Source organism: Pollachius pollachius (genome assembly GCF_949987615.1).
Source record: "Pollachius pollachius genome assembly, chromosome: 1".
Taxonomy (NCBI): Eukaryota; Metazoa; Chordata; class Actinopteri; order Gadiformes; family Gadidae; genus Pollachius; species Pollachius pollachius.
The window spans coordinates 39,316,299-39,341,815 of NC_136934.1; the positions used below are offsets into that span (position 1 = coordinate 39,316,299).

At 44.7% G+C, this 25,517-nt stretch overlaps 2 protein-coding genes across 3 annotated transcripts in view; one reads left to right on the forward strand and one right to left on the reverse strand.

The window, feature by feature from the left end:
• The first annotated feature begins 93 nt into the window (after positions 1-93).
• On the forward strand, positions 94-7,244 carry sqlea (squalene epoxidase a). The gene is made up of 11 exons (XM_079754668.1): positions 94-538; positions 1,120-1,372; positions 1,695-1,872; positions 2,197-2,293; positions 2,422-2,535; positions 2,971-3,142; positions 3,639-3,734; positions 4,392-4,534; positions 5,362-5,458; positions 5,749-5,836; positions 6,046-7,244. The coding sequence occupies exons 1-11, from the start codon at positions 260-262 to the stop codon at positions 6,236-6,238; spliced, it is 1,710 nt and encodes a 569-aa protein (XP_079610794.1). The 5' UTR covers positions 94-259; the 3' UTR covers positions 6,239-7,244.
• A 1,575-nt stretch (positions 7,245-8,819) lies between these two features.
• The window catches only part of oxr1a (oxidation resistance 1a), a 50,581-nt gene continuing 33,883 nt past the window's right edge, over positions 8,820-25,517 (reverse strand). The window contains exons 5-15 of one of the 2 annotated variants that reach the window (XM_079748630.1): positions 25,339-25,491; positions 24,967-25,151; positions 23,029-23,681; positions 21,666-21,819; positions 20,042-20,207; positions 16,820-16,900; positions 15,384-15,509; positions 13,790-13,942; positions 13,547-13,642; positions 11,423-11,496; positions 8,820-10,952 (exon numbers count right to left, since the gene is read on the reverse strand). In XM_079748630.1, coding sequence (XP_079604756.1) covers positions 10,817-10,952; positions 11,423-11,496; positions 13,547-13,642; positions 13,790-13,942; positions 15,384-15,509; positions 16,820-16,900; positions 20,042-20,207; positions 21,666-21,819; positions 23,029-23,681; positions 24,967-25,151; positions 25,339-25,491 — 1,977 coding nt within the window. In that variant the 3' untranslated portion in view covers positions 8,820-10,816. Of the gene's footprint in view, positions 10,953-11,422; positions 11,497-13,546; positions 13,643-13,789; positions 13,943-15,383; positions 15,510-16,819; positions 16,901-20,041; positions 20,208-21,665; positions 21,826-23,028; positions 23,682-24,966; positions 25,152-25,338; positions 25,492-25,517 lie in introns of both variants that reach the window. The other variant, XM_079748629.1, reaches the window with a different exon arrangement.

A 25,517-nucleotide genomic window follows, 5' to 3' on the forward strand; every position in this document is an offset into this window, starting at 1 on the left:
AGCATCAAATCCAAATTTGGCCGGCTTCCTAATTTGCATAATATATTCCATTGACTGTTCACAGGTTCCTAAATGATGCTGGTTCGAGCGAGGTTTGTTTGTGTCTGGCTCTGTGCACTGGGCAGGTCACACCAAAATCAAGGAATGATTCTTTAATATTGTCACTCACTACTGGATTTAGATAATCTTTTTTTAATTTAGCAACCTTTACCTTGCATTTATACATTTTAATGTATATATAATAGTTGTTTTCGACACAATGTGGACCTTCCTGGGAATAGCGAGCTTTACTTACATTTACAAAAAATGCGGTGCTGTCCTCGATTATGCTCATAAAGAGCTTGCAATTGCCATAGCACTATCTCTTTTTTTTGGACTTGTGCTACTATACACCAGGTATAATAAGAAAAAAACCCTCTGGTTGTCTCGGGTTCTAGACCTTCCGCTGGATTTTCTCTCTTCATTGCCACTGATAAGTAATTTTATCCCGAAATCATCAAAAGTGAAGGACAGTAATGAAGAGGTGCCGTGTAAAAAGGTAAGAAGAGACTTACCTTTTATCTTGAGCGAAGATCTTTTTAATTTACAAAGTACGTTTGGTCTAACCAGTGTTAATTTGCATGGCTACTATAGGTTTGGTCAAACGTTTCTCATATTCAGTATCAACTCGACGCTTTATCCGCTGCGATTTACAGTTTGTAGCCTGTTTTTGTATTATTTAGATATTACTACAAGTCATATAAGCAGGTACGGAGTCGGCAGCTTGTTTCAGGAAGGCCATATAAGGCATAAACCTACCCTAGCCTTTGAGATGGGAGTCAAAAACCATAACCTTAAACCTTCCCACTAGTAGTCATCATTATAACTAGTATAATTAAAATAGAAAAAATAAAGTATAATCCTATGGTCATCCATATATGTATTCAAGCTTTATTATAATTATTGATAATATTATTATCTGAGTTTAGTACCTGCCTTTATTATTGTTCAACTGCTGGGTTATTAACAAATTAGGACTTGAATCATAGACTGTATAAAAATACTTCAATATGCTTTCGTTTTATTTAGTAAAAAGAAACTTTACAAGTTTAATTTAAAATGTCATACAATTTTTTATAGAGCGGGCGTCGAAGAAAAGAGGCGACACCAAAGACGGGCCGGGACCCAGACAGCGGGGCGTCCGCCGAGCAGGAGGAACCGGACGTAGTGATCGTGGGAGCGGGGGTCCTAGGTTCTGCCATGGCGGCTGTGCTGGCCCGGGACGGCCGAAGCGTCACGGTGATCGAGAGGGACCTCCAGGAACCGGACCGGATAGTAGGAGAGCTGCTCCAGCCGGGGGGGCTCAAAGCTCTTCAGGAGCTGGGTCTGGAAGGTCAGTACAGGGGGGCACTCAGAGGTCCTCTAAGTGGGAGTAACTCCTGGTTTGCTTGTTTGCTTTTATTATTTTCGGCTTTTAACAGACTAGTCGAAATATTTAAAAATGCAAGTTGCCTTGGTTGGCAATGACAGTGCGGTGCTCTCCTAGCTTAAATAAAACATTACGGAACCCTTCATGCGTCACTTCGGTGTGAAATGAGAGCAGATCCGGCATGAATAATGAATAGATGACGGGAAACCAAACCCTTACCCTTGTGTCTCTCGGTTTTACCTCCTCCACCACCTCCTCCTCCTCCTCCTCCTCCTCCCTGCTATAGATACTGTGGAGGGTCTGGACGCCCATGTGGTGAAGGGTTACGTGATCCATGACCAGGAGACCAACACAGAGGTGGAGATCCCTTACCCCCAGCAGGATCAGAAGATCCTGTGTGGCAGGGCCTTCCACCACGGCCGCTTCATCATGGGCCTCCGGAGGGCTGCCCAGGCCGAGCCCAAGTGAGGGGAAGCACACTGACATCACACACCCCACTGGACCACATGTAGAGGCCGACGTCGGCCCGCTGGTTAGGAGCTCAGCGTGGAAAAATAGCAGCAAATATAAAGCCGTTTTTTGGTATTCATTGTTATTATAACGTTTTTGTGAACAAGGCAGTGGTAAAGTTTGTATTTTGTAAAATAGTTAAGGTTGAGGAGATCAAAGAATATATTTTTTTCGAAACAAATTGAAATGATCTTGCACTCTTGTGGATTGAGTGTATGGATGTAGACGAGGATTCAGCGAGCACACCGTTTGTAACCTTGACCTTTACTCCCCCCTAGCGTCACTTTCATTGAAGGCTCAGTCACCAGTCTGCAGGAGCAGAACGGCGGGGTGACCGGGGTGCGCTACAAGGACAAGCTAACAGGAGAAACTATGGTAAGACTCAGGACGATGCAGCTCCTTACAACCCGCTGGTCATTACAGTTCAATCCTTCTGTTACATGCAAACAAACACTTGGGAGTGGATACATAACGTGGAGAACTGTTTGTGATTTGCCTCCCAGGAAATCCATGCCGGGCTGACGGTGGTGGCTGATGGATGCTTCTCCAAATTCAGGAAAACTCTTGTGTCAGGGAAGGCGCAAATATCGTCCCATTTCGTGGGCTGCATCATGAAGGTACATGGTTCTTTAACTCTCCTGACCGACTCCATCAGCCTCATGCAGGGATTCCTTGGCTCACTTTAATTGGACATGTTTTGAACAGCATGCACCAACCGTGACACGGCTATTAATACACCTAATTTTATTTAGACAAACTGAATTATATTCAATGCAGTCTTTTGGACTGTTGATTTAAATCCAAACTGTTTTTTCAACAGTTGAGTTAGCTCGTTACAGTCCCTGGAGTTTATTACTCTGGTGTAGACCAGTACGCGACCCGACCCCGGATAACGGATGACGATGACGATGAGTTATATGTGTATATTCTACTGAGAGACGTCACTAGTGTAAACAAATCAGAGATTACAATGGCGAGAGCGGTCATATTGACTGCCTAAGCTTTAAACTTCACTACTTTATCTAAAGGACCTGTCTTCCCCTCCCGTCCAGGATTGTCCACAGTTCAAACCCAACCATGCTGAGCTGGTCCTGGGCAACCCAAGCCCTGTTCTCATCTACCAGATATCGTCCAGTGACACCAGAGTGCTGGTGGACATCAGGGGAGAGATGCCCCGCAACCTCACAGAGTACATGGCTGAGCGCGTGTACCCAGGGTTACCAGGTAACCACGGCAACAGCTCCTCCTGAGATCACACGAGGACCATCTGCTATGCGGTCACTCTTTAAGGAGATCAAGTCTTTGTCTTGAAGCAGTTTGAAAAAGATCTTGGTGGTTAAAAAGTTTATTATAGAAGATGTTTTTAAATTCTTCTGTTCTAAAGGTAAAGGTGTGAGTGCTACAATAGCACGCGCCTAGAGATTTGGATGTTAAAATAGTAATACACACAGTGTTGTGTAGGAGCCAGGAAGTTGCAATGGAAGCATTTGACATCACAACTTCATGACAGGACATCGCTTCACCAGCCTCTGCAAACCTTAATCTAGCACGTTGGCGGATCAATACATTTGGCTCCAAAACCAAAGGCATTTTCCCCCCTGTGTGTGTATGTGCTCGGCAGGCATGCTAGAAAAATCCATCTACTAAGACCAAGCGGAGTGAGTGAAATGATTTTCTGTATCGCTCTCTCTTTCTCTCTGTCTACATCCCTCTGTCCCAGAGCACATAAAGGAGCCTTTCATGGGGGCCTTACAGAACGACCGCCTCAGGTCCATGCCTGCCAGCTTCCTCCCGCCCTCCCCGGTCAACAAGCCAGGTACTAAAGGGGCAACGCTGTATGAGTCTCTGACTGTTACCTTAAGCAGGGCTTCTCAGCCGGGGGTCCCGAGCACATGTTGGGATCCCCCAACATGCAGATAGGGTCTCAGGAGATTTCCCACTTCAATCATACCGATCTTACATAACATAGGTTTAGTTATTTTGTATGGATTTCTATATATGTATATATATATTTTTTTTTTACAGTAAGGGGGTTAGGTTTTTCTTAAAGATTTTCTTTCTTTCAAAACCTTCCTAACAAAATTAACATCTTTGGGAATCAATGTGCGCTGGTCAGTACGGTGTTTGTGGACAAAATGAAAATTTCTTATCACACGGACAGAAAATGCTGTTGCTTACCTTTGTGGCAGGCATGTTCACTGAATTACTCATAGGCTCAGAATCTGCACAAAAAAAGTATTTTTTACAAATTATATTGGTAACAGATGTTTAAGTGAAGCCAAGGGAGATGCTAACGATGGATTGATTCCCCGGACAGGTTCTTCCTTAAAATAAATCAATAGGATCAAAATAAATACCCATGTTTGCCATAAACATTTTCCACACATAATCCTCATTGTTGAAACCTAAGGGCAAATTAACACAAAACGAAATCCCAGGTATTATATTACAGGCATCTCTTTGTCCTCCTCAGGGGTCCTTCTGCTGGGCGACGCCTACAACATGAGACACCCGCTCACAGGGGGGGGGATGAGCGTGGCTCTCAATGATGTCCAGATCTGGAGGAGGAGACTGCGGGACATCCCCGATCTCTATGACGACAGGGTCATGCTGCAGGTACAGGACACAACTCATTCAGTTGGCCGGGATGGCCTGAACGATATTGTCATATTACCGTAGTGACCCGAATATAAGATGAACATTTTTTGAGAATTTTCCAAGATCAAATCTGTTTTTTATAAAGAAAGTTCTTTTACTTGAAAATCATGATAATTAAAACACCCTCGCGTGAGGATAAGAACATCCAGGATGCTCTACTGTCCATACACAATGCGGGTAAATAACCTCCGCTAAGATCACAGAAGAGTTTGTGTGGAACTTAAGCGATATACAGGCAATTAGCAGTCAACTAATTTATGCCACTATTAAGTTGTGCGAGCACACCTTAATCTCCTTGCTCGCAAACAAGGTCTACTTGTTTGCAAGTAGAGTAGAGACTAAACAAAAACACTTGCTCTCAGAACAAGGTAACTGCTACAGCCCATCTCTTATGGGGAAAGGAAAGCAGCATAGAACCAGATGGAGTTGGTCAAATTAAAGTTATTTATTACCAGGAAGGAGTGAATGTATCTATTGACATTTAGAAATCTAGACTCTGAACATAAAACAACCCAACTTTTTCAGACACATTTCGAGAAACAATTCCTGGCCTTAAATTCGGGTCAATAAGGTATTCATTGCAATGTGGCTGCACGGCATTCCCTTGTCGCTGCCGGAATGTCGCACATCCCTGTTGCGTGGGAGCGAGAAGCAGCCCATCTAATTATGGGATGTACGTCGCATCAAATATGCCATGTCGCCATTCATCCCCTGGGCCCGAGGTGCGTGATGGCCAGACAACAAGTGATATAACACTGAACTCTTTTTTCGTTTATCCTCAATAGGCAAAGAAAAAATTCCACTGGGAACGCAAGTCATCACATTCCTTTGTGGTGAACGTGTTGGCCCAGGCCCTCTACGAGCTGTTTGCTGCCACCGACGGTCAGTATCTGCATATAGCCGGCGGGATCAACCCATCCAAGGGAATGATGGATATCTAAGATGGTTGCTGTTATTAAATCATTGTGTGTGGGGGATACGACACCTCATCCACTACCGGTGTCTAGCAATAGTAGTGCAGCAGCCAATCAGGTGCCTTATTTGAAAAAAACAGTCTGGAAAAAAAACAAACAATTGTGAGATGATTATGTCAAAACAAGACCATGAATCTGGCGAACTGTTAGTATTGAGCCTGATAAGAATAACCTCCTTGTTGGTTTTCTGTTTACTAGACTCTCTACATGAGCTGAGGAAGGCTTGCTTCCAGTACTTCCAGCTTGGGGGCGAGTGTGTTGCTGGGCCTATTGGACTTCTATCTGTGTAAGCATCTTATAATACTGATGTGTTCATTTCAAAGGTTTCCTCTTCATAACCTCTTGTTCGTAGTCGCGCCCACTGCCATATTTTCCTCATAACAATGTTTCAAAGCACTATAAATGTCAAATATCCGATATTCTGTGACTGAATGCGATCAATGTCATTATCATTGTAAGGAACCTTCAATGTGTGTATCTTTATGTTTTGACCAGGTTGTCTCCCAAGCCTCTAACCCTGATTGGCCACTTCTTCGCCGTGGCCATGTTTGCGATCTACGTCAACTTCAAGTCGGAGTCCTGGATCACCAAACCGCGGGCTGTGGTGAAGAGTGGAGTCATCCTGTACCGAGCCTGTACCGTTCTGTTTCCTCTCATCTACTCAGAATTCAAGTACCTGGTCTACTGACCAGAAAGTGCAAACCCGACCATTCCCCCATGAATATGAATATTCATTCACCCAACTTGACTTCGCCACATTATGACTGCACTGCTTTTTGGCAGATACTCATGCAAACACACCCCCCTTTTCTGTGTTAAAATGTGACGTCCAGTTAATTTATGGTTCTGCCTTCGCCAGTTATAGGTTTGTTTATACTAAACAAATACTCAAGAGACTGAGGTTTGGGCAGACGTTTTCAAAATGTCTGTCCTGCTCAATACAATGTTGAAAATGGGAGCCGCAATGTTACTGTCATTTTTGTAGCAATGCCTTTCATAGGCCTAATTGCACTTTGCTTTACAATGCTATGTTGTATTGCAGTGCACTTAAGCTTGCACCTTAACTTGTGATGAATTCCCAAATTACACCTGCCAAATGTACCTTGTAGGGCATGGAATATTCAATTATGAATTTTATCAAAATGATAAACTTTAGGTAAAACCACTTTTGTGCTGTACATTTTTATTGTATTGGATGTGATTATTTATAATCATTATTCATATTTTCTATCAATGATTGTCGGCAAGTGCTTTTCCACTCAGCCTTCCATTTTTTGAAAAGATACTTTTAATTGTGTGACATTTGGTTCATGTCAGCCTTTTGCGCATTCCTGCCTTTTCAAATGCATGTCTCTCAAATAATCTCCAAGATTGGTTGAGGGCAATAGATCTTAGGTTCTGATTGGTTGAGGGCGTTAGATCTGAGGTTCTGATTGATTCAGGGCGGTGGACTGGGGGTTCTGATTGGTTCAAGGTATTGCCGTGTGCAAGACTATAGGGGACAGTAATGCACTTTGCTAACCCACAGCTCAAGCTCTTAATTGTTTCCATTGGCTCTACAGTTCTGTACAGTATTTTTGTAATAAATTATCACTTGGTTCATTGCTTTTACCCATGACAACTGCTGGTGTCAAATTTTCCTCTGATTTACAGATTTAATAATTTAATGTGTCCCAGCGTTTGAGATGAATAAACGTTCCTATGGCAACAAGTGCTTCTGAGTGTGTGTGAAGTATGGGTCTGGAGTTGCTGGACAGAAATGGTACCCTATCATAATGATGTATTTGAGGACATTTAACAATGTCATGTTAATTGAACCATTGATCATAACCTCAGACCAGATAATATACGGTGTCGCGGTGACCCAGTGCAGGTGGAGCTGCTGGTTATCGTCTCTGAAGACCTGGGTTCAAGTACCGTCATCCTCTCAATGGAAGCCTAATGTAACTTTCTAAGGTAATGATGTCTTGTTAATTGTAATGCCAATTACAACCTTCCACCAGCTCACAGCCAGTGTCCAGGTTGTGCACGAGAGAGAGCGTGTTGGCAATCAACTCTTGAGACATGGGTTCAAGTCCTGTGAGGGAGTCTTTGAATATTAACATTGAAGACATTTTTTTTTTAAACTTTAACAACGTTGAATGATTTGCGATGTATCTAACCTCCCACCACATCACTACGAATGCCTTGTTACCCTCAGACCTTTCCACACCCCCATTGAGACAGCAGCTATGATTTTGAACATCCAGCAGGTTTTTGGTCGATGACCTGGAGGACACTTGGGGGCGCAGGAGATCAGAGATATAAGGGGAGGCCAATTGGGAGCCGGTTTAAAACAAACCGTGTAACACACAAATCAATACAATTTCGGGCTGGCAAACAGGGAAGAGCTGCAAGGTGACAAGGAGATACATTCTCTTTTTCTGGAGCTAGTGAGAATCGCAGCAGCAGACGTGTTAGGGAGGACATACTGAAACCAGTTATATAGTTACAGTAGATAAATGTATGGATCCCTTTTTCCAGGTCATGGGACGGTTAGATATTTGTTGACTTTGTTCTAAGAGGGGAAAACCTTGATTGAAATTCGGTTTCCATGGAGCCACTATCCACAGGACTTGGACCTTGGTGTCGAGAACCAATCAGCATGAGCTCAATCTGCTGTGCCATCAATTGGTTGCAGGTTATATCTGCCGTTCACATGAGTTACCTTTCCATAATGTCGTCATGTAAAGTTTCCATGGTGACCACTCTGAGGGCCTTGAACCCACGTCACCAGAACTGATTACAGCCCTCCCTGGTGACAGCAAACTAGCTCTAGTCTGAGATAATTGATATTGAGTGCATGTTTTCCTCACTTTCCATTTAACCTGTTCCAACCGTTGAATCGCTGAAGCTGCTTGACAGAGGCTCAAATCGGCTAAGAAATCGACTTGGGGAAATTCAGTGAATTATATTTTATATAATAAGAATCTAATAGATCTTGTATCTTAAAATGAAGGGAATAACACAAGGTAATTGTCCCTGGACAAATGAGCATACTATTGCTTATTTAACATGCCCTACTATGGGATGTGGTAGATAGCCTACTAAAATAAACTGAATATAAAATGCGCTCCCAAAAGAGGAAAAGGTACCCGTAGTTGTGTTTGGTTCCTTGTTTCCAAGTGTACCAACTTAAAATAGATTTATACATTTATTCAGACATCGTCAGGTCCTTGTTTAACTCGAACAAGGACCAGATATTAAACAAAACAAAAGTGTATTCCAGGTTACAACAATTTCAGCTTTATTGTTATTTATACATCACTGGATACATTGTACTCTTGTGAAATATCTGGAAAAACAAAAAAAGATCTGTATTGTGTGACTCTCCACAAGGACATACTGGTGTGGAAGACCAGGAAGGGTCTGGGGAGGAAATCTGCTCAGGACGATGGTTATGTACAAACTTCCCTTCAAAGAAGCATAACAGACTTACCGGAGACCACCAGAGGAACCAGGAGGGCCCCCCCCTCTCTCCCCACCCCCGCGCCTAGGAACAACCCTCTGTTTAGACACACAGCATTAGAGTACATCCCTATTGATATTGGGAGCAGCGAGCTTTCTACTAAAGTTGTAACATCGTTGTGATCAAATCAAAATAATACAAAATAAAAAAAGGACTGTACAGCTACTACTAAGAGAATCTAAGAACCCGGCAATGACACTTTTCACCAGATTAAAGTGCTAGAAGCAACCCACCAATCCACACTTTATATATATATATAGCATATGTATTTATATATATATTTATAGGAACAAATCTACTATTTTAACATTAATTTACAGGGTAATATACATTATATTCTAACAGCTGAAATATCAGCACAAATAGATCACTGTCACACTTAACAGCAATATATATATATGATTATATAAATCCATATATAATCATATATACCAATATATAATTGTCATATATGCATGTAAAACAGTTAGACCACGCCCCGGGCTTTTCAAATGATAACCAGAAAAGCGACGGTGTATCAAGACGTAGAAGCTATACAAGGTTCACTCCCGGGACAGAGCGGCGGCAGGCAGCGGCCAAAGTGCCGACAACCCGTGTTATTTGAGGTCACATGACAGTCATTTGCATATTCCACAGAAAGAAAGAAATCTATTGCAACACGTTACTGTCTACGAACAGTACACGCAGCTCCCCCCATAAGCTGGACTCGTACACGTACACCCACTGGACAACGTTACGACGATGGGCATTCGGAGTACAGCTGTGTGCTTTCAGAGATGGTGGTGGTGGTGGTGGCGGGGTGGACGTGAACGACAGGACTACAAATTCACAATACTCTATAGTCTAGCCTCTGAAGAATGAGCCTTCCCCTGGATGGAACGGCGGCCTCCCCATCTTCCCGTCCGATGCGTCCTTGCATTTGAAAGTGTTCCTGCTTGTGTTTGACCACAAACATGACTGACTTCTTTTTTTTTGTTTTTTTGACACAGCGCCTCAGACACGAAGTTACAACGGGGGTTGGATTTCACCAGCTTATGCATTTTTTTTTTTAGACGTCCCTCCCTGCCCTATATGCTTTTAGTTGTTTTTATAAATGGGGTTCTCCCTATATCAAGGCTGACACACACAGTGAGTAATATTCTATTGACTCGACATAGGTTGTCGTTTTTTTAAAAAGAGGTTAAGGAGGGGTGGGGGGATATGGGGAGGGAGAGGCTCCTTGAGGTTCTGTGTAGTACACATACAGAATCCAGGTCGACGCAGGGTGCATGTCCCTGACCTGAGCCATGGCCACCACCGGTCGCACCACCGCGCCTCGGACGGGGAGCAGCAGTCAGACGGCCGCAACCGCCATCCCTCTTCATCTAGTCCTTTAGTTTTACCCTGATTTTCCCTGCTTTACACACGCACACGCACACACACACCGCCCCCCCCCCGCCCCCTGCTAGTCTTCAAAGATGCTGCACAAGGCCGTAACAAGATACACACATTAGGTAAGTTTTCACAAAGAGAGGAAAAACAAAAAGGTAACGTCGAGCTCCGTAAGTAACTGCAGGAGTAACGTGCCTCCGATAGGCTGGCCAGCCGCCCGGAGGGGGCCGGTCCAGTTAGTCCACATCTCGTCCGTGTTCTTAGGAGGAAGTCTCCCTGTGAATTAGTCCTCCTATACCCCCAAAACTTTGAATTTGAACCCTCCCTCTCTTTCTCCCCCTCTCTCTTTCTCTCTCTCCCTCTCCTCCCTCTGGCTTGGGGCGCGGTTTACTCAAAGGCCCAGATCTCTATTTCCTGCACGTAGAAATCCTCCTTTTTGGAGAGCATGGGGTTCCCGAAGGTTTTGCAGGAGTGGCTCCTGCCGTGGTAGAGGTCTCCGTCCAGCCATAGACCAAACTCACCACTAGAGGGAGCAAGAAACACTCATTAAGTCACACATCAGCCGAGCCAGGAACCAATAGCAGCAACAACAATTGGGAAAAGAATAAAACATTTTCTTGCCATTTAGAATTTATCAGCTTGAGGGACCTTGCGATTTATATTGTACAACTGGTCTCCTCAACCTGTAATTAACTATTAAAGTCAAACAATGCAAGCCAAAATGCTTTCCAAATCATTAAATGGGCTGCCATTAGAGAGATTACAAATTAAATGGAAAGGGCCTTCAAAGCTGCCTTACACTTCATAAGAAGTTGAGTGAAAAGGCGTCCGGGATCCTTGATTCAAAATTCAAGGACACGATGCGCTGAAAGTCATACCTTATCATCAGATTCAATTAAGGCAAATGCTAATCTGCTTTATGTTGCCTTCTCTATAATTGCTTCCCGGCAGCCGTCTGATACGGGCATAAGCAAGCTGCTCATAACGCCTTACCTTCCTCCACCGAAGGCCAAGGAGTCCATGTCTCCTTTGATGAAGAACATGTTGTCACCTGTCCACTTGAACACCTGCACACGGGACACAGCATTAGTAACGTACGAAAGAGCTCATGTCATGTGTGCATAACATGGGCGTCATTGTCCTTTTCCCACGGCAACATTTTTAAAGCTAGGGTAGGCAATTTATCTCAGAAGCTTCTTTTGTCATATTTGTTGAAATTATCGACAGCATAACCAAATCAAATGGTCCAAAACCAGACGAATCCTGTATCTCTGGCGAACGCATGCCTTTAGCATTGATCGAACCGTTGTTCAATCATTTAATTTGGCCTGAATGAAACTATTGGATGGCCTACCTGTCTGTCTACATACCTACTCTGATACCTGCGCACACTCTGCCTGTGCACTTATTGATCATGGCTGATTCTTCCACAAGGCTAGGCACATCTATTGCTAAAGCAAGCGAGCTAGTCACATGTTTTTGGAGAGTTACCTCAGAGGGAGTTACCTCAGAGAAAATCAAGATTTCTCTGGCTGGTTTACACCATACCCCAAGTTCCCTACCCTAGCTATAGTTCAGTTGAGGGTAGACCATAGGACAATATGGCTTATTGCACAGACTTCTGATTATTTTGTTTCCCAAAGTCTCAGAAACTTCCACACCATATAAAGCTATGTAATTAAGGTTTGGATTGAAACATTATGTGGGAAGTAGAGCCGGATGAAACGCAATTAAATGGAGATAACAAGTTATTTGCAGGGGCTTGACAGCTCAGTGGCTCAGCTCAGGAGTTCCAACTCGTGACTACATATACTAAGCGTGTTCCCCAAATATGCTCAGCCTACCTGTAGGCCTCCAATAGCCAGGTGCCGAAGCCCTGAAGGGACTGTCCCTGATACCTTTGCGGTGGTAAGCAACAACGGCTTTGTCTCGGCCACATCACAACCCGTTGTACATTATTTTCCAACAACAGTACACCTGGAGCGGATTAATTTACTTATACCAGTTAGCGACAAAGAGCAGACATTAGCTATTTTAATCTATAATATTATTGTTTTTTTACTGACATACTGAAATGTACGATTCTTCTGCGGTGCTTTCAGGATATTGTTTTAGCATTGTCAAGTAAAAACCTGGTTGCTAGTTCTGTTTGAGCGTGGTTGTTAATGTTTGATTGCTAGTGCTTTGATATAGAACTGTTAAAAGGCAGATTCGTCCCGTTATGGCAACATAATGCACACACCCGTGGAACATTATTGATCCCAATCGGGATGAAGTATTTAACAATGCTGTGGTGTAACTAACTTGGATAAATGACAAGGAAATGATAAGCATAATGACATGTCATAGTAAACAGTGGACCATGTTGATAGTGGACCATGTTGCAGAGAATATTGAGAAATTACTAAAGGAGCTGGATTATCAGGATTTTTTCAGTAAGATTAACTAAAACATGCTGGTTGGGATGCATGGTCTCAGACACTACTGGCCTATTAGTGGTCACAGAAACAAAGGAAAGGTCTCCCCCCCCCCCCCCCCACTCCCCACACCCCATAACAGGCTGGACGGGAGAACTCTCCAAGTCCCTCCATGATTACGCACATTTTTATACTGTAAATGGATATTTTATATTATATGGAGTGTTTTCCCTGGCCGTGTGAGTTCTACGGTCTGAGTCTGTAGATGTGATTAAGGACTTTATGAATAAACTTGTGTAGACAACACAAATAATAAACACTATGCATTATGAAAGAGTCTGATAGCTGATGTCTAACTCTGCATAAATGTTGATATTAATATGTTAAAAGTTACACGTTTTCTAAGAATCTTTTAAACAAAGACAGTGAAAATGGTAACTTAAATACAGGGGATCCACCCTTGTCGCACATAGAACGTCTCACGGTACAAGAGGTTGTTCCAATCATAGACCGATGCAGTCAATGACACGGAGACGCAACATTAAGCGTGCCGCAGGGTATTCAGTTTGATGATATTCACTTAAAAAAAGTTTGAAAAGGGACATTTTCGTTCAAATTAGTCTCATTCCAAAGACGTTTCGCCCGACTGGGGGAAAACAAACCACAGAAAACGCCACATTAAAAGTATTGTACCACATACCTCAAACTCTGGGTTGAAGGAGAACAGGAAGGTCTCCCCGGTGCCGTAGAAGCCGTCGCTCACCTTGAACGGCTCGGAGGCCAGCGCGCCAAACACCTGGGGCGGGAAACAACAGAGCGCAAACACGCTCAACACGGACATCGACATCAACAGCAGGTGTCCTTTTCTCCTGCGGAACCCAAGGCCCATGGTACGCCCCTTGGCCTGCCCTCAGCCCAGCAGCAGCACACCGTGCGCCCTCACCTGTCCGTCGCTGTCCTTGATGACCATGAGGACGGGCGTGTCCTGGCCCTGCATGGCCCGGTACAGGGACTTGATGCTCATGCCGTGCTTGGACGTGCCGAACGCGAGCGTCCACGGGTAGCCGATGGTCCGCGGGGGCAGGTTCCTGGCCAACTGCGGGACGAGAAACACTCATGGTTGAATGTTGTACTTGAACCATATCTTGCACGTATACAGCCTGAAGGCACAATAAAGTCACATACAGCTTTGCCAGATCTGGGTTGGGTTCTGGGTGCGGCCAGCAGAACTCCTGACGATGACCATTCAATGCTCAGCACAACAACATTTACAGCACAATGAGCGATTCATTGAACAACATTTAAGAAAAGAAGGAAGGAAGCGGTAAGGTAGGGGCAGTCAAGAGGGCCAAATAAAAAATGGGTTTAAAAAATGAAATAAAAAGGCCAAAGCCATCAGTGCTCAATTACGTCTGCAGTGACCTTTTAACACGGGCGCCTTTTAAAGGGGAGTAACGGGGCCCTGTGTACGGAGAGCCGTCTCTCAGGAGAAACAAAGGGTGCACCGCTCCCTGGGAGACACAGCCTTTCCTACCGCTGGTAGACAGACGGATTAAAAGGGCAGGAGGGCGCGTGGGGAGATAGCACGGAGCCAGCCATAAAGCCCACTGGAGCGGTGCGAGAGGCACACCAGAGCATGTGCTAAAGTAGATTCTCAGAGTACGGCCAACCTTGCCTAAGAACACAATATGAAAAATTGACTTTCAGGGCAGAACAAGGCCCGTATAAAGCAGCACTGCGTGTTCATTGTTTTTATCCCAGTTGTTTATGGCTGCGAATAAATTCCTAGCATTCTTTACACATGACTTTCTGCCTTTCCTGCAGCCTCAGCATACCCTCCACTAGGTAGAGCAGCATCAGCTATGTAATTAGACTGGGGGCAGAGAGAGAGCGAGATTGTGGAAAAAGCTGAACGAACAGGCTCATGACCCAATGAGCACCTTACTTGCACCAGCATTAAGCTGTGCCCGGCCAGTCTAGAGCCAGGTCCATTACTCACAGTGATTTAAGGACGTGGCATATTGGCTATCTACCTGTCAATACACCAAAAGGGACTCCGTTTGACAACTATATGTTGGCCTTGCTGATACGTTTGTTTTTTATTAAATCTATAATAACAGACTAGAAGCTTTCTCCAGCTCAACATTTACATTATACTCTATTGTCTCCAACTTCCAAGTGGCTGAAAAAACATACAATATGCAAAATTAGTGATTTCAAGCTAGCTCTAGTCTAAATATTGAAAACAAAAACGCTGCACAAAGCTGCAGAGGCGGAGCAATTAATCTAGGTGACAAGCTTTAAAGTTTGTGTCTACGTGACGGCATGCTTTTGAGAGTACATTTTCTGGCAAAACCTTTTTTGCATATTGTACCTTTTGAGCTAAGCCAAACACCTCTATATCTAGCTCCAACTACTACATACCTCGAGCTGATTGTTGGATTGTTGAATAACTCCTCATCTCCAATCCCAGTCTTTAAACAACTCCGAGCTGCATGTGAGGGCAGGTGTGAAGGGGTTGACACAAGGGGCCATACCTTTTCTATCTGCTCGGCCTCCAGCAGGTCGCTAGGTTCACTGAGGTTGGGCTTGAAGGTCTCTGGCTCCAGCTCCGTTTTGATGGACGTGCCATGGTGTGAGTTGGCCTCCTCCTTGGTGGTGATCTGCCATGGGGAACCAATATCAGTCAGAGGAGTCAGAGACAGCCGGGCACCAGACCTCACAGAGAGGACGATTGGATCGGAAGAACCTTCCAAAGGGAATTCTTACAGAGCGAGAAGAATTCTCTCTTTTATTTTTGACAATCTGTCCAATCCAAAGATTGTCAAAATAAGAAAGACTTTAAGTTTCCAGAATAAAACTCAATTCGTTTAAATTTTGGTTTAATTTAAAAAAAATCTATTCAATTTCAGAAGTAGATGCTGGAGAAACTGAGAAAGGCCATGAACAATAACCTTTTACAAATGAATAATCAAAAGATTAAGGTTGGCGGAGATACCCTTTGGCTGAAATTAGAAATGAGCTTGAAACCGCACCCTTAACAGGAGCAATGATTTGTAAACAGCGAATGAAGGTGACAGTGACAGGTCTAGGGCGAACATTCACCACATGGTGCATCTGGCTTGCCCAGGGAATCCAAGGCTCCATCCTTTACCTTTTAATAATATTTTATTTTTTCAGTTCGTTCTTTAGGAAGAGCATAGGAAGCAGCTTTTGCCTGCTCCACGGCCACTAGGAAATCCTAGAATTTGAATGATATCTTTCTTTCCTCTTGCCTAACGCCAGATGACTAGGTCTGGCTTGGCAGATGCAAGGGAGTGGCCAGTCCCGTGTCTGGCAAGGGGAACAAATGCAAAGTGAATAGGAAAACCAATCCAATAAATTATTTGTGCGCCGGCGCTCGAGATTTCCTTTGGGGTTGTTTATCTTTCTCCATAACCAGGCTTGATTGTGAAGCGCTTCGCCCGGGGTTGGCATGGGGGGTGTCTCACGTTACAGTCCTCACCGAATCAGGGCCTAGCTGCATTGTTCTTTAGTAAACTATCCATCTCACCGTCAATGGAGTCTCACTTCTCTCATCGACCCCCCGTCCCCCACCTCTCTTCCATTCATCCATCATTCCATTCTCTGTCTGGTAGCCATGGACCCCGCTCCTGAATCCACCGCTCGTTTGAGCACAATAGCGGACTTGGTTTGTACAGGGACAAGCAAGAGACAAGCGACAGACAGGATGACCCTGATTGGCTGCAGTTTCACATTTCAAATCAAATCTGTTAATAAAATTAGGCTTAGGATAGCCTACCACATAGATAAATGACCATGTCGACAACGGTTAAGATGTGAACATGAGGACTGCAACATCAGAGCAGAGCCAAAGGGACAGTGTGTTAGTATGAGTGTTGGTGGTCAATGTAGGGCTGGGCTTGGCTACACGGAGCAGAGATGGTCGGGTAGTTAGGGCTCATCAGGGCACCTGAAGTCGTTTGCAGAGTGAGCGCAGATCTTCGCTGTTTAGCGCATCGATCCTACGGTGGTACTCCGTCAGAGACACTACCTGGTAGTACAAAAGACAGGGACAGGAGCAACATGAAACTCTGCCGAGTGCTTATCTTCGTTTAGTGGGGGATAAAAGGAAGGGGAGGAGGGGTTAACAGCAGAATGTGCAGTGCATTTGCTGTTTGGCAAATTGCTTGTAAAAGTGTGTCAATTTGAAATAACAATGAAAGAAAGGAGGGAGTTTAGAAGTGTTCTTGCTTTTTTTTTTTTTTAAAGCAGGTGAGTCCAAGGCTGGACCTAGTTTCAACCCTGAAAAATGGGTTTCAGTTGTTGTGACAGGACAAGGCTGTAGTCCACAGTGCAGATAATCCGACGGCATCCAAGAGTCCCCAGGCCGTTATGCATGTTTGTGTAATATGTTCACCATGCCAACAAGTTGATCTGTAGTGTGCAGCAACCACTCAGCACAAGTCCTGCCCTCACAGAACACTGGTTTCCTACTTCCTGTGAATATAACTAGCCTACAAATCAAGAAAACTTTCCTCACAAGTGACAAGACATTTACCACTGACTCTTACACAGCCAAATTCTACAACCCACACAAGGAATTATACCCTGTTGAGATGCATCAGCAAGTCCACATAATGTGAATATTGCACATAATGCAAATATTCCCCAGCACAAAGACACACAAATGAGCAAATGTACCATGCTCAGGCCGTTTACGCATACATTTCTCTTAGCAGTTCACAGAGCTCTGGTTAATATATCAGGCAGATATGGAGTAAAGCAAGTTAAATGAATGACTCAAAAGCTCAAAGCCAAGCCCTACATCCACTCAAGCTTTTGATAAGTTACTTTCACCTCCGCTTGATAGCGGTCAATAATGTAGCAGAAAGAGCAAAACGTATCTAATTCTTATAAAAAAAAAAGGTCCTACAAATACAGTGATGCTAGTCGCGTTAACTGGGACTGGGACACATTAATGTAATACCAGGTTGCCAAAGACAAACCTCCAATTTACGTACATTTTATGAACAAACTTAGTATCTTAACCATGCCTCTGAATTTCATGAATATGTTCTCAGTTTACCAGGATTCTGTAATTAGTCAAAAATCCAGGCTGCATTCAGCCCAAAATGTGAACCACAAATCGCGCATAGTATTATTATTACACCTACTCTTCCAAAAGGTATTCGGAAATTAGTAATAGCAACATCATTCAGGGACCTACACACGGTTTTCCCCAAATTCAACCTTTTGCCAGAAAGTCATCGTGTTATTAACCTGCTCTCCCCAAACGTACAGGAATGTCTGAGCGGGTTACAGCTCTACCCCGCCAGGAGACACCATGTCGTCCACGCGGACCGGGACAGTGTCTGCCTGCTGCGACCCCGGGAACTTGAATCAAAAACTGTTACCAAATGTTTGCTATGGGGGGGGGGGGGGGGGACCGTGGGATCCACAAGGACGGTGTATGATCACGACAATAATCCGGACTTTTTGTGTCACGAATGAGCAGCAGTGAGGCTAATAATGCATCATAAAACACCAGCTGTTTGGTCAGGTCTGACCTCGGCTAACATGCTAGCAGGCGCGTTTACCAGTGTGCTAACAACAACAACAACAACAACAACAACAACACAAACACAACGTTGGATATTCTTTACAACTTACATGATATGTATACTTGGGGGTCAGAGGTTCTTCTTGAACCTTCACCCGTCTAGAAAACATGTCTTGCTTTCAGCACTAGTGTAGAGCCGTGATGTCTCATTACAAGTTTTTTTTTTGAAGTAATTCCAAAGGGCCGTGCGCCACAAACTGTGCCTCGTGTGCACTAAAATAGAATACTTTTTCACCACTGTGGCTGTTCGGATGATGTGTAAGACATCGGCAACAACCAATGACAGCATGGCAAAAGAGTGACACCAGACGCCGATTGGATAAAAAGATTGCTCACTTTCAACAACAAGAGGGATTTAAAGAAACAGCAGCCTTTTATCAAACATGTTAATAGGGAGTAGTCTGCCAACACGCAGATTCACCTTAGATACAATTTATATATTTTTTGTTGAATATAATTTGCCGTTGCATAACAAACAATCCTTAAATTCTACAAGGCTTATTCTGTGATGTTCAAGATTCATGTTTGATCAAAGTAAACAAGCTGGTGTCTATTTACTTATTCAAATGTGGAAGATCAGGTAGCATCCAGCTGGACAGCCAGTCTCAGGGAAAACAAATCATTCCACTTTGTTTCCTCCATGACTGATTTACATTAATATTTCACTCCACAGGTACCAAATGCATTATATCCATTTCTTTACCAACAAAATCCTTCTCATTTAGCCCTTGCACAACCTATCAAATAATACCACGGGCAAGCCGTCTACCCAGTATACAGCAACACAGCCACAATGTGCATCCCTAAATCAAACTCTACACCTTCGCTACATAAACACTGCGAGAAACAATGACAACATAATAGAGACGGTAGAAGATTTAATCTTCAGTTTATCCGAAAAAAATAAATAAATCTAATTTGTGTAAATGGTCTATCATTTTGATACAGTTTTGCTCTGTTTAGCCATAGAAAATATATCCAGTGGCTTACGAGACAGAGAACTAACGAATAAATGCAACAACAAAACGGCACACTAACTCATGAAAAACAAATTACACAAACATGCAGAGAGCTTCGGTTGCAACTTGACTGAAGTGAACACATTTCCAAGAGAAGGAAATCGTGTACAGAAATGACACACAACATTGACACACTTTTACACACAATTTTGCACTGATACATTGACACTTCAAACATACAGAACGAAAGCATGTTGCAATAACAAGCTAGTGATGGTAAAAAAAAAAGACACACAATTTGATTTACAATTACACTGTGCATGAATCCATAAGAAAGATAAATTAACTGACAATTAAGCACTAGACAGATGCATCACTAAACACTACAAATATGAACACAACAGTTTCAGATTCACAGGCATGGATTAATCTCAATTATTGATCCCTGAGGGTGCATGTGGGCATGTATATATTATGTTGTCGACTTAAATTATTTTAAAATGCTCTTGTGTTGGGACATCTTGAGCATAGAGCTATTCCTAATCCATGCCATACAAAAAACATTAAGACGGTACGACACAGCTACATTGAAGAAAAAAAAAACATTGCCTACCTCCCACTCTTTCACATTGATATCAGTGACGGGCTCTTCTGCAGCCTTCTCAGAATCCTGGTTCTTTTTAACCACCCTGAACCCTGGCTCTCGGCCCACCCCCCTCACCCCTTCCCCATACATGTCCGGGCTCCACTGGATGAAGAAGACGTACAGGTGCTCAGACCTGCAGGAGAAGCAGACAGGGGGTACAATGAAGGTATTCACTGACCATTTGGAACTTGAGATAGCCCCATGATAGCTCTATACCACCGAGTATACTAAAGCACATTGAAACACCACAGTGGAGTGCAATCAAAAGTTATTTAGCAAGCAGAAAGCTTGAAAGACTGTAGAAAATAGGTCAATTGTCAATACATGTATTAGAAAGCAGAGAAACATTTATTCATATTTTCCTTATGGTCACTATTATTGTAATTCCTATTGGTATTACAATAATAGTATTATCACTGGTATTGTCACTGTAGTCTGCATATTTCCAAGCAACGGTTTCCTGTGAAACAGTATTTATATGCACGCGAGTGAAGTAAATCAATAAGTGAATGAATGTCACGTGGTTCTGTCTTGGGGAAAAGCCCATGTCAAATACATTGCACTTTCCCCAGGTGTAAGGTGTCGTAGCCTAGCAACGGGTTGGTGACAACAAGATGACTAATCAGGGCTCACAGCAGAGAGAGCATTTTCCAGTATCCTTGCGATAGGAGCTAGTGGTCTGGCAGCGGTATGCATAAGCGGTTGTGCACACAAACACACACACGTAACAGAATTACAATAATTTGTAACATGCAGGACATTATAAATGGGGTGTCTGTTTAAGATTCTCAGATGACGCCTGACGTTATCTTCTCTATCCCTAGCGCCCTGTCCCCCCTCTCCATGTGGCCAACAGAGCGAACAAAGACTCCAGTATGCTGCAGCCGTTCAGTAGGACTCAGCTGTGCAAATCAATTTGGCTTTTGTGTTTATGGGCTTCTCAGAAAATGAAATGATCGAATTAAGCAATTGGGACTAATTCAAAAGCAAAACATATTAATATGAGTCAATATCTCCCTGCAATGAGTCATTGCTAAGGGTGATAACCTAATTGTGAACACTTCTGATTTGCCAAGCATCCGGATCACAGCAAAGCCTAAAATGGAAAGTCCAATAAATCAGTTGAGTTCATAAAAACTAAATGTTGCCTGTGAAAAATCTTCAGTGGCATGGTTAACCTTCTTCCATGGACACCAAGAACCATTGCTCAGATAATTTGCATTGCTCGATCATCTAGTGGGCCAACACAGAGTGTGGGACTGTTCCCCTGCAGAGTGGATGAATAATGAATTGTGGTGGTGTCTGGCTTTGTCAGCACAGGGAAATGGGCAGGCAAGAAGAGGCAAATGGGTGCCAGGCTCCACAAAGAATGCATTTTGGATAGATTCTTTACATATTAAAAAGAGAGGATGTGCCAGATCACAAACTGCTGATGAGTAGCCTGTAAAAAGATTTTTTTTAAGGGATTTTTTGTTTTATTTTGCCCTGTATCTAGATCTAGGATAAGCTGCAGTTAGCAATAGGGCCACCATTTTTAGGCCAGGAGGACATGCTGTAAATAGTCTATATAGCGTCTAGTGCTCAAACTGACCTCTCCTGTGGCACTGAGAACCAGTACTCATGCTTCTTGCCCTGCTGGGCATACTGCTGCATGGAGGCGCTGGCGTTGGATATAAACGTCTTCTTCATGGGCTTCCCCACACGCAGACACAGGAACTTGTGAGAGCGAGGGTTTCGTCTCTCCACTGATCCTTGTATGGGGGAAAAAAGGAATACAGTAATTTCTTAGAGAAAGTCATGCAACGCCGCATTGACACATGACAATGCATCCTCATCGTCAGTGGTGCATTGGGGATTAATAAACATAATGACGGCAAGAGGAATACAAATACATGCATATATATTTCCTTTTCGAAATAATTTATTAATTCAGCGTGTGAGGCGGTGTATTTTTCCATGAGGCTGCGGTTGCTTGTGTGGGCTGAGCTAATATGCTCAGAATAAAGGGTGACCCTGCTGTGCAGCCGAGAAATACAAGTGGATATCACAGCCCCCTTTTCTCTGTTGGGCAATAATTGCCAGAGACATAAATAACTAAACTTTAACTCTAAGCTGCGTTTCTCTCATCACTCGGGGGGAGAAGGAACAACTTTAGCTACAACATTGCTATCTAAGCCAGTACAAATGAAAGTGAGCAATCAGATAACAAGGCAAAGATTAGGCCAACCAGAAGGCGATTGAAGCAAGGTTAAAGCCTGGGAGCGAGGGAGGGAGGGAGGGAGGGAGTGGAAATCTGACTTTGTTCTCCATTGGCGTTTGGGAATTTAGCATTTACCGCCTCACACATAAAGCCACCCAGGAGAAAAGAGTTTTGTGGGTGTTTTGATGATGGGTTTAAACATTAGCATACAACACCTTCCCCCTCCCCCCACCTCATCTGGTAGAAGGTGTATTTGTACCCTTCTGGCGTTTGATAGGCTTTAGCTTATCGGCTGCAGGTAGGCACGCAACGCTGCAACCTGCGGTGCAAGGCATCAAAGAGCCGTACAAACCCCTCATTTAAAGCCCGCCTCGCACTGACAAAGTGATGTCAACACAGACACTGCCGTTTCCCTTCCTCTCAGGATGCCAATTGCTAGCGATGAGGCACAAAGGAGATTGGTAAAGGTTATCAGGGAGCAGCAGGAGGGATGTGATCCTGACGGAGCCGGGGAAGGCGGACAGGGCTTGGCTTTGATTGTGGAGGTTGGCGGAGAACACCTCGACGTTGTTGGGCGATGGGTTAGCTGTGATGTTGGAGCAAGTCATCCTAAAATGTAACCGAGAGGGGTGGGAAGAACACACAAAAAGTGCACTACTGGCCACTACTGTGAGCGTTGATCAGGGGCGACCTGTGTGACGGTGCAGTGCATTCTGAGCCACTGAAAAGTGGGCGGAGCCGAGAGTGCAATTACCCTCTGCGGCGCTCTGAGGGCCCTCCTTCTCCGTGGGCTCCACTGTGTCCTTGTGTTCCCCAGCCCGCTGCACCGAGTCCGTAGCGCCCTCGCTGCAGGCTCCCTCTTGGCTGGTTGGGGGCTCGCCGGCGCCGGGCTCGGCCGAGCTCTCGGACCCGGGGCGCGACGAGCCGTCGCCGCTCCCCCGGGCCTGGCTGGTGGGGCCGCTCGCAGCGCCGGCGGCGGGTGTGCTTGCTGTGCCCTCTAGACTGTGCTGCTTGGACACCGTAGGAGAGTGGGCCTGGGGTTCTGCTGCAGTGTTTGGGGGAATGTCCTCCACGGGGGCCGAAGCCTTCGCCGGCTCGCTGGCCGACCCGTCTCCGCCCTGGGCGGCAGAGGGGGGGGCGATGGCCAGCTGGGTGACGGTCTGCACCGACTCGGTGGAGGCGCCGGAGGACTTGTCCATCAGGCAGAGGCCGTCGCTGGACGCCTGGTGCTCCTCCTCGCGGATGGGCGACAGCTCCGACTCGGTGAACACGTCCTCGGAGACAGAGCCCTCGGTGCTGCGCGGCGCCGTGCTGCCGCCGCTGTCGTTGGCCCCAGGCTCCCGGGGGGGCGCCTCGCCGTCCGTCAGCTGGGAGGGGTGTCTCTCCGCCGGCATCGGCTCCAGGTCACTGAGAGAGTCAGAGAGTTGAGCGGATGTCAAAGTCAAAGTCAGCTTTATTGTCAATGTTTGTCGACAAACAGAGGAGTCTATATCGCGTTTGTCTCCGACCCACGGTGCAATAAGGAGAAAATGAGCTTAAGTAAAATAAGAAATATGAACAATTAATAAATTCTTAATTTAGTGCAAAGGTAAAGAAAAACAAACGGTGTATATAAAATAAACTTAAAAAAAGTAAATAGATTGAAATATGCAATATGAGTGAATATGAATATGAATATGGTGAGAACCTACAAAAACTGAACCAAAATCAATGTGATGGATATCGTTTTGATTCATCTGTAGAGAAAAAGATGACAGGAGCGAGAAGACAGTAGGCTCAAATTAGGGACAGCGTTGGTGATTAAGAGAGGGAGAGAGAAGTGAAGGGAATAGCAGGCAGCTGAGGTAACAGCTGGGTCTGACAAAGAAAATAATCACTTGTTATTCCAATAGCTGCTCTGGGGTAATGCTCCACCTAAATATAGGAATAGCCTGTTGGCCCAGTCAACAATGCATGAGACACACACACAATACACACACACATGCGTACGCGCACACACACAAATACAACTAGGATAAACACATACACACACACACACACACATGGCATGAACAAATTTAGCATGACTCAAAACTTTACACGTTGAGCGTATCATAGACGCCTCTAATGTGTCTGTTCCCTGCACCGCATTTAAAACCAAATGGGTGAGCAGTTGCAACGTGGGAGGCTGAAAGCATACTTCATTAACCCCTGGCTCTAATTGCCACTTCCATTTTATTTTGGCATGGGGAAGAAGACAGAATAAACTGTTGGATGTCCGCTGATGCAATCTCAGTCATCTGCGGACATGCTCAAGTGTTTACATCATGGAGTGCGGCGTATTGGGAAAAGAGAGAGACAAAGAGACAGGTGATGTATGTGAATGAGACTGTAAATCATATTTTATCTACACTGATAGAAAGGGAGGAGGGTGGGGGATTTGGCGTTGCCGTGAACAGTCAAATAATTTGACTGCATGTTGTTCATTATTGTGAGAGCTTACTCAATGTGCTTTAAGACACACTGAGTCAAAACACCACAGCCGTGCCAAACAGACGCAGTGTTATAGAATCTTCGCTTCCAAAATAGACGTAAATCATAGTCCTATGATTAAATTTTTTTGTTTGCGCTACAAATATTAACCGAATTCCACACCCCGTGTGCTTGGCCCTTTGGACATGTTTCGTTCAAAAGCATGTTTCGTATTTCCTACCCGACCGCGCCGTCTCTGATCTTGGCGTCGGTGATCTCCTTGAAGATGGCGGCTGACTGCACCTCCTCCAGGGGACACATGATGCCATACTCCTCACAGCCGTGGGCCAGTACCAGGGGGTCCATACGCTGGGGGTCGAACATGATGTTGTTGGGCGTGACCAGCAGCACGCCGTTCACCGCGCCCTGGGGGTGGCGGGATGATGGGTGAAGCACGCAGATTGGGAGGGGGGCCAGACAAAAAAGAATAATTATAGTTTGTAATATTCAGAACAAATTGGGTTAAATAACAGCACGAGGGCCGTGGCGAGGAGTGGTGCTGATTCCAAGTGGAGTCAATCGAGACGATGACGCTATACGGTTCGTGGCTCACCTTGCCATCTGTGATGTACTTGCAGTTGATCTTCAGGAACTTCTCTGTCAGGGCCTCCTCCTCCTCAGAGGTAGACGACACCACCCGGCCGTGGCGCAGGGCCGAAAACACTGGGGGGTGGACTCCTTCTGGTCTGGGGGGGCCATCCGAGTCCTGAACACACAGAGACCGGGCGAAGA